This window comes from Phoxinus phoxinus, assembly GCF_949152265.1.
Source record: "Phoxinus phoxinus genome assembly, chromosome: 10".
In the NCBI taxonomy this organism is placed as follows: domain Eukaryota; kingdom Metazoa; phylum Chordata; class Actinopteri; order Cypriniformes; family Leuciscidae; genus Phoxinus; species Phoxinus phoxinus.
The window spans coordinates 13,037,444-13,046,359 of record NC_136885.1 but is presented as its reverse complement, the minus strand read 5'-3'; the positions used below and the strand labels follow the sequence as shown (position 1 = coordinate 13,046,359).

At 38.0% G+C, this 8,916-nt stretch overlaps 1 protein-coding gene and 1 pseudogene across 6 annotated transcripts in view; both read left to right on the top strand.

Moving 5' to 3' along the window:
• The first annotated feature begins 563 nt into the window (after positions 1-563).
• On the top strand, positions 564-6,037 carry LOC307005719 (nucleoporin SEH1-like; annotated as a pseudogene). The gene is made up of 5 exons (XR_013800704.1): positions 564-814; positions 933-983; positions 1,873-2,016; positions 2,982-3,193; positions 5,726-6,037. The product of XR_013800704.1 is annotated as a nucleoporin SEH1-like (transcript).
• A 955-nt stretch (positions 6,038-6,992) lies between these two features.
• cep192 (centrosomal protein 192) overlaps positions 6,993-8,916 on the top strand; it is a 33,211-nt gene continuing 31,287 nt past the window's right edge. For all 5 annotated transcript variants that reach the window (XM_079626113.1, XM_079626116.1, XM_079626114.1 and 2 more), the window contains exons 1-2: positions 6,993-7,191; positions 7,996-8,210. In XM_079626113.1, the coding sequence (XP_079482239.1) occupies positions 8,026-8,210 (185 nt within the window). In that variant the 5' untranslated portion in view covers positions 6,993-7,191; positions 7,996-8,025. The remainder of the gene's footprint in view (positions 7,192-7,995; positions 8,211-8,916) is intronic.

Sequence of the window (8,916 nt, the reverse complement as noted above, 5' to 3'; positions counted from 1 at the left end):
GTTGTCTTCCCGTGGAGGCATGCAACATGACAACATATGTAGAGTTTCTTACCAATAAGACCTTGTACACCATGAAGACCAGGTGTTGTGATGAAGACTTTTGCAACTCTGCCCCTGCAGTTCAGTTGTCCCTCGCTCCTCTCTTGCTCACCATCCTTCTCATTGCCCAGACGATGGGTGTGCTTTGATGTTTTTTTTTCCAACTTAAATTATAATTGTAATAAGGGATTGAATGCTTTTTTTCCATGTTTACATATGTTCACGTAGGCTTTTTAATTTTACTGTGTTGAATAATCTAAAACCACTGCCTTAATGCCAGAGCACGTTTGAATAGTCTTTCCTTACTAGTTGTTTTTGTGTTCATCCAAAAAGAGGAAAGCTTCCTGAATATATTTATAAATGCATGTTTTCTTAAAACAATTTTTACTGTTAAATAAATGCAAGTGTCAAACATTCATGGTTTCCTGTCTTGTTGTACGGTCATGACCACGTCCAATAGAGGGCGCTATTTGACTAAATTGTTAGATTAGAGCTGATCTTCACGTCATCCTATTAATATCTTATTTTATAAGGATCTTAGAACGCATGCTTCCCAGATCAAACGTGATTGGACCGGTTACAACCTTGCGTTTGAAAAGTGGGGAAGTGTGTGTGTGTGTGTGTTTACTTCCCGCGTGCCAGGAAGAATCGAGTAGAGAATAAAAGTATGTTTGTCGCGCGCAGCATCGCAGCCGATCACAAAGATCTGATCCACGATGTTTCATGATTTTCACGCCTGGAGAATGGCGACTTGTTCCAGCACCAAAGCATTAAGGTAAATGATTTCTCACACCATGGCCTGCTGAAGTTGGTTTACATGGTAACAGATGTGATAAACGAGTATGCAATGTAAATAAGACCTGAATCTGACCAGAAGTGTGCCTTTCTCCTAGGTGTGGGATAAGGGCGATAGTGGAGAATGGAACTGCACAGCCAGCTGGAAAGTAGGTATTACCTTAAATCGCAAGGGTCCAGGGCCCACTAGGGGGCCAGAGGATGTAGTGTTTAAATTTTTATATGAAAGACTGCTAAAACTTCTAATTTGAATCATATTCCCCATATACTTCTCATTTAAAGAGGACCTTTTGTGCTTTTTTCAAAGTCTTGGTTTGTTTTTGAGGTAAGTTAGGTTTTCATGCTTTAATGTTCAAAAATCTTTTTCATATATTTTACATTGTTGCAGTTCTCTTCCAGCCTGTTTTTAACACTGTTTAGTTATCGTCTCTGACATTTCTCCAAAGCCACTTGAAGGCTATAGCCTGAGCCTCACGTAGGCTAGCCAGACTTTCAGACTGATGGTAGCTTTCATTAGCCATGTATGATTGACATGTAAATCAACCAGTCAGAATTTTAGTTTTGTGTCATGTTTATTTAGAAAATGTAACTATGTCCCTACAATAACAGACCGGTGTGTAAATCTCTTGGGCGTATTATAAAGAGTCTTTTGCAAACTTTATATACTTAACATACTTTTGAAAATCCAACATTTAGTTGATCCTGATAAGCGCTTATTGTCACAGTTGTAAACACGACACTGTTCTTTTTCCATGAGGGGGTTTGGCGTCACGGCATCTTTGTATCCAGACGGACTATAAGAACGTGACATGCGTTAAGGAAAACAAGCTTTTGCAATAATTACAACTGAAATGTATAAAATGGTGGTCCTAGAAATATGGTGGGACCTTTTGTTCAAACCGGTTGAGAACCACTGCCATAAGATCATCCCAAATTAAACACTTATTTAGCATCATGAATATTTGTATACATTCAGTATTGGTTGTTAAGGGGTGCATTGGGTTTTGGGCTGTAATTTGACAAACTGTTGTTTTGTAGACTCACAGTGGCTCAGTTTGGCGAGTGACCTGGGCTCATCCAGAGTTTGGACCGGTGTTGGCATCCTGCTCCTTTGACCGTACTGCCATAGTGTGGGAGGAGATCGTTGGAGAGTCCAATGGCAAACGAGGGCAAAGCTACTGGGTAAATAAGATTCGAATGGGCATTTGCCTTAAATCAGTTGATTCTGCTTTTTTTTTTAAGCTACATTGTGTAAATTAAGTTGATTCTTAGCAAAAAAAACACTGTTCTTTCAAAATTATATGTGCTCATTAATGTATAATTACTTCTACCAACTAATCAAGTATTCTCGAAAGTGTAGAATCTGCCATTTATAATACATACGAGTGAGTCGCTCGAATGGCGGAAGCCATGTTGCGCCTCCGTCTTGAAAATACATTAGCCAAAGAGGGACATACCTGGAAATTCAAGCTTTGTGTTTTTACACTCAGTGGCACGGTGACGAATGCGAGGGGGAGATCACTCGCGACTGCTGGCAGATTTGAAATAATACGGCCACCGTAGGAGTTAAAACGCCCTCGGAATGGGAGGGGCTAGAAAGTAATATTCAGTTGGTAGTCATATACAATTGCACCGCGAGATGGGAGAAAATCCTACACCAATGTAGCTTTAATGAATAGGTTGGAAATGATTGGGGTTAATTAACGCATAGTTGCAGAAGGAGGCTTAAACTTCAATAAGAGTTGCAACATTTTGAATGGCATACAACCACACTCTTCTGTGTCTAGTGCAGTAAATTAATTGAAGTAATATCTGCCATAGTGCCATTTTATTCATTTATTTTTATATATATATTTGTCTGTTTTGCTGCTTGATATTGCAATGTGGTATTTATATTATTTTAATTTATCATAATCTTAAACTGGTTTGTAGTTGGAATAGTTTTACAGTTTACTGCATTTTGCTCTAGTTATTTTTACCTGTTGTGGTTAATGAATGAGAAGTCTTGTACATTCACATGAAGTAGTTTACTTCCATGTTGCAAAGAAGGTGAAAACATTGCACAGAATCGGTTATTCTATTCCGAACATAGCTTGTCTATTACTCTGAAATAGTCAGCATTAATGTCTCCCCTGTTCTCACATCAGATCAAGAGAACCACACTTGTGGACAGTCGGACATCTGTGACCGATGTGAAGTTCGCCCCGAAGCACATGGGCTTGATGCTGACCACGTGTTCTGCTGACGGGGTGGTGCGAATCTACGAGGCCCCTGACGTGATGAACTTGAGCCAGTGGTCCCTGCAGCACGAGATCTCGTCCAAACTCTCCTGCTCCTGCATCTCGTGGAACCCTTCCAGGTGAGAACACATGATAGATAAACATAACCACAACATAGTCACAGTCGTGTGTGTCACACTGTCAGGAGATTCACAGAGTTCTCATTTGTTTCTTATCACGTTTCAATGGTTTAAAAGCATTTGTATGAATAAGAGCGTGATCATATAATGTAACGCTAGCCAAAGGATGAGTGTGAAAAAATAGATGTTCCGCTACATATTAACGTGTTAAACTCTCACCACAATTTAACCTAGGCTATTTTTTTTTTAATCTACCCAAGTCAAACATTCGTGTAAAAGCATAATTAGAATGGAAACTCCACTTTTAAGTTTGACCGTATTTTCGTTTAAAATGCCTTTTGAATGGGGCACTACAATGAGAGCATCAATATTTTTAAAACACTGAGGCTCGAAACAACATGAAACTGTGCTCTAAGTATCACCAGGGACTCTATACCATTAACTTGAGCATTGACAACAACATTGTTTGTGTACACAGGTTTTGTACGACTGGCTGGAATTTTGTCAGTCAAAAACGAAGTGTCTAAGTTATCATGCTTTTCGTTGTATTAAATTTTTCCGCATATGGAGTCCGTTCATTACGTTGCATTTGGAGATCGACTATTTTTGACTGACAAAATGCCGGCAGACGGAAACGCAGTGAGTTGTTCAAAATCTTTATTTTTAGTAAACTCTGTGTACACAAACAATGTTGTCAATGCTCGAGTTCATGTGTGGAGCCCCTGGTGATACTTCAAGCTAGGGCTGTTTTCGACTAAGGATTTTCATAGTCGAATCTGATTTCTTTTTTTTTTAGATAGCAGCTAGATTTTTTCCCTTTCAAACAAAAGAGCTAAAAAAATAAATAAAAGAAAAACATGGTGTGTAACAAATACCTTTTATTCATTTAAAGCCAGATGAACAAAACATATCACACATCAGAAAAGTTCACGTAAAATAGGAACACAATTGGCTTCAAAAACAACAACGTGCCAAAACAGGCCTTTATCTCTCACTTAGGAACCTATTTCTTGGCTTTTAATTCAGTTCACACTCGGGAATCGGTATCGGGATAAACTAAATAAATAAAATTAAACTTAGCGCAACAGCCTGGCACTAGTCCAAAATGTCATAAAGAAGAGCTGAGGGGGCACCAAAAAAATAGCCTAATGAAAAATCAATAATTATGCTGATATTATTTCAGTATAGAAATACAGACATCCCAAAAGGAAGTTCCGGGAGTCTCCCGCATATTGATAGCGGCTCATGCCCGCGAATTAGTTCAAATCTCCGGAATCTAGAGGGAGCGTGTCCGCGAGACAGAGTGAGACTGTGCTCCAAACCGCGTAGCGCGTGCACGGCAGAGAGGGAGAGAGAGCAAATCCGCGCACATGTTCCTCATGAAGGCGAAGTTTCTCGGGGTAGGGGGCATCATAAATAAATTATGCAATTATGCTTAGGGCACCAAAATGGCTAGCAGCGGCTCTGATAACACTTCCCTACTATTCGACCATGAGGTTCATAGTCGAATCAGACCTCTCCGAATCGAATCGTCGAATCCTCGACTATTAGAAGTCAGCCCTAAAGCACAGTTTCATGTTTCGAGCCTCCTTAATGTTTTAAAAATAGTGATTTTGATGCTCTCATTGTAGTGCCTTATGCACTTCCATTCAAAGGGCATTTTGACCGAAAACGAAAATACGGTCAAACTTAAAAGTGGAGTTTCCATTCTAATTATGCTTTTACACGAATGTTTGACTCGGGTAGATTCGCCAAAATCGAACCTAAGCTTTTATTTTTATTTTTTGTAGTTACCCTTTAAACTGAAAGTTAAACAACAACTGAGTTGTTGTGAAGACTTTGTATTTGATATGACAATTCCTCAACTGCAGGTGAAGTTCAAGTGTTCATGTCCTCATATAGTGAGACGGAAGACAGTATAAACACTGCAAGCGTCACATGCTTGAGTACAGTGTAGAAGGTGAACCAGCAGCATTCATGAACACAGACTTCATATTTCAATAGCAGTCTTTTTGCAGTCGCATATTCTCAGACAGTAGTCCATATCACTATTAAATTAAGTGTACAGCCTACTTTTGAACTTGTGACATTCTGTGATCAATTCTTATGACTGGATTCTGTCCATGTTTTCTGCATCATCAAAACCACAGGGCCCTATTTATAGATGTGCACATTTTGTAACTTAATGTATCCTGAATCTGAAAGTCTCCGATAAAGTCTCATTGAAATAGAAAAGGAAACCTCTGTCTTCTCATCAGATCTGTGCAAATATCACAGGTGTTCTACATGCTTGTCAACAGTAACATCAAACTTAATGGATGTTTGACTACATTTCAAACAAGATTTTGTTTTTCAAGACCTCTCAGGCCACTTTGAGACTGTATTGTCCTAGCAAACTAAATCAATAAATGCACATGCTTGATTACTTAAGGTTCACCCAAAAAATGTAATTGTCATTTACTCAGCATCAAGTTGTTCCAAACCTGGATGAATTCCTTTCTGTTGTAATTTTTCTTTTTCATATGTCACCAGCAAACTACATGGACAACTGGAAGTGCACAGGTATTCTAAAGGGAGATGGCAGTCCGGTATATGGGTCATCTGGTCAGCCTGGTGCTCTGAGTGCCGTCCTGGGCTCTGCTTCTGCACTGAGTGCTTTAAACGGGGCCACTGGACGATAGATGCTTTTCTACTGGCCCTGCTTTAATTATGTCTATTGTCTTTTGTGTTATTGAATGAGAATAATAAAGGTTATAGCTGCTGGTATATATGCAGAATTCATACATCTTTGAGCTTATTTTATTAGAATTATGCATGTCTACAAATATCTATACTGGTAATTGTCATAATCTGCATTGAACAGTTGTATTATGATGATTTAGTATTTTCTGTTTCATGGTCAAATGTTTTTCTAAAGAAAAATGTATACATATAAAAATACTTTTTTTCCAATAAATACATTTGAAAATAAATATCGAAAGGAATAAATGCTGGAAAAAAGTAAAATAATTTAGGATTAAATGTAATAAATTCATTTGGAGGTAATTTGTTCCTTTATTTTCTTCAAATCACAAATGTATCTATTTAAATTAAAAAGGGCATGTATATATATATAAAAAAACCTTTTTTTAGAAATAATTACACAGAAAATAAAATGATTAGGGCTTAAATACTAAAACATTAAGTGTCAACGTCTAACAATATGGATCATGTAATAACTGACATTTAAGCGATGAAAATAAATATTTTCTACAACTAATTTTGTTATATGGTGTATGTTGTGCAGATATATTGTCCTGTATTCGGGAATTTTATTTATGGCCTTGTATGACAGTATTTATTTCTATCTGGCTATTGTTAAATATGCCGTTTGGTGAATTACAATGACCGTGTTTAGTAACCAACTGTCATGTTAGTGTCCCACACAGCTGCTGTCTCAGCTGTTCTGTGGATCTGCTCTAAAGATTCATTTCACGATCTCGCTCGTGTTAGTTTATAAGGGACGTCATTTTTAATTACGAAATATTAATTAATTTAAAAAAAATCAGGCTTTTAATTGTCTGATAAAGATCTATATGCTGATGCATTCAGAAATTATCTGCTGTACTATCATTACTAAGCGTGAAGTATACATTTAACAGCATTATTTAGAACGTATTTATGTATTGAAAATGTTTGAAACAAACAGCTTCTTCATTCAAAACACCAACAAGTTGATTGACAGATGATTACGCCACTCTTTGAATTCGGTCAGACAGGATTCTCCAATGAAAATCGCCGTTATGTCGAAGCCCCGCCCATGCAAAGAGAAACTAGAGGCGGGATTCTCTCGTAATGGCTTCACTTCATCTTTATACTTCGACAAACTCTTCTCTCAAAGCGTGAAGGTCGCTATAAAGTCAACGTTTCTTCTTGTCATGGGGATTATTGGTGCTGTATTTGTATAAAGTAGTCGAACTAACTTACTTTATAAGGCACAAGTGCCGCTTTTCCTCATGGTAAGTTCTCTTCGAAACAGATTCTTCTCAGCTGTTGCAAATCTCTTTCAGTGTTGTTGTCACGGTATAGTCTTCCGCCAACGACTGGTCAAAGAAAGTAAGCTTGAGGCCGAAAACAAACGTCGTTTCTGTTTAAATGACATTTTAAGTGTCACTTTTTTGCCTTTGTTTAGGCTAACTGTTTAAGTTAGGTGGTTGAATGGTTTGTATCATGGCCTTTACAGTTAGTCTCAACTGCACGGTGTTTATTTAAGTTAAACAGCCCTTTATAGTTATTTATGTAGTTTTTAGTCCGTCCACCCGCAAATACTGTTATTCTGACTTTAATAACTTAAAACAGCGTTTGATGTGCAGTTAAAGTTGTTGGTTATTGATAAAGGTAACTTAGTCTGATGACTACAGACGTCACATGAATGAAGCCCATTTTGGAGTAAAGATATATGGAAAGATAACGTTACAGTCAAGTTTACGATGTTGCTAAATTATTCATTTATATTTATTAAGTTTAATCTGTGCTTTGGCATTCTCCAGTAACGATAAAGAGCTAAATGCAACATAAGCTAGCTGCCATATCAACAGATGTCAGCTCTATCTGTGTAACAATATGAGTTACAAAACACCCTATTATGTGTGACACTGTGTAAGAGACATAACATCCTCCAGGCTTGTCTTTAGTTGGCTGTCTACATGTCCTGTAAACAAACAGGCACAGTAGTATGACAATAATATCATTTAGCACTGGTTCCCTATTGGAACTCACGAGTTCACTCCGCATGCCTGAAATATGCACTTCTTTTTTTGCAGTCACTCCTCATGTGCTGAAGCCCTGTGCCAATGAGCCACACAGACATGGAGAACTTCCAAAACATTGAGGATGAGCCGTTTCCCAGCTTCCTTTCTAACGCCTCGCTGGGCAGTAGTGGCCGCTCCACTCTCGGCAACCTGACACTGGGCTCCACACTCGGGATGCCCATGGCAGCCTCTACCGTGGCTAAAATTAGACCTCCAGTAGACGACAGGTGGGAAACTTCTGCATTTAATCTCACGAATATTGTGTCCGTGTATCTGTCCTAACTTGGTGAGAATATTGACGTCCTTAGTTTCCTGTTTGATAAACAGTGTTAAAAAGAGGTCCATCTCAAGTGGTCCAATAATTGTAAACTTGGATTTTTTTTTTTTTTTTAGTGATTACCTGCATTGGTATTGTAAAACCACCAGACCGGCCATCTTTGTGTAATGGCTTCCATCAAACAAACTAAAATCAAAATTGTGATATGGCTTTGTGCGCTTATCAAATCGTAAAAGGCTACGATTTAAAGTCGGCATGAAACCGAAGTTGCGATAGTTTCTTCTCCGCTATCGATCAACTTGTATCCGAAACAGTGACTCGGAAAAAAACTAAACAGGGCTTGACTGTCGATCGGGAATTGTTGGATTGGTTGTTGTTTGCTATTTCTGTGTGACCTTAGAGTGACAGGTTGTCCCATCCTCGTGCCAGTAAATGCGTAATCAGAGAAGTTATTTTGATTAAAGGTTACACATCATTTTTTTTATTATGATATGCATGGATAAATTGTTTATGAAAAATACTCCAATGTTTTATTAAAAATAAAAAGTAAATTTTTGATATCATGGTGACTAAGTATATAGGCCTAGTTCCTCCTTATGTGTATTTTTTAAAGCAACATGCGGCACGGTAAATATGCAAGACTGTCCCAAGTCTGA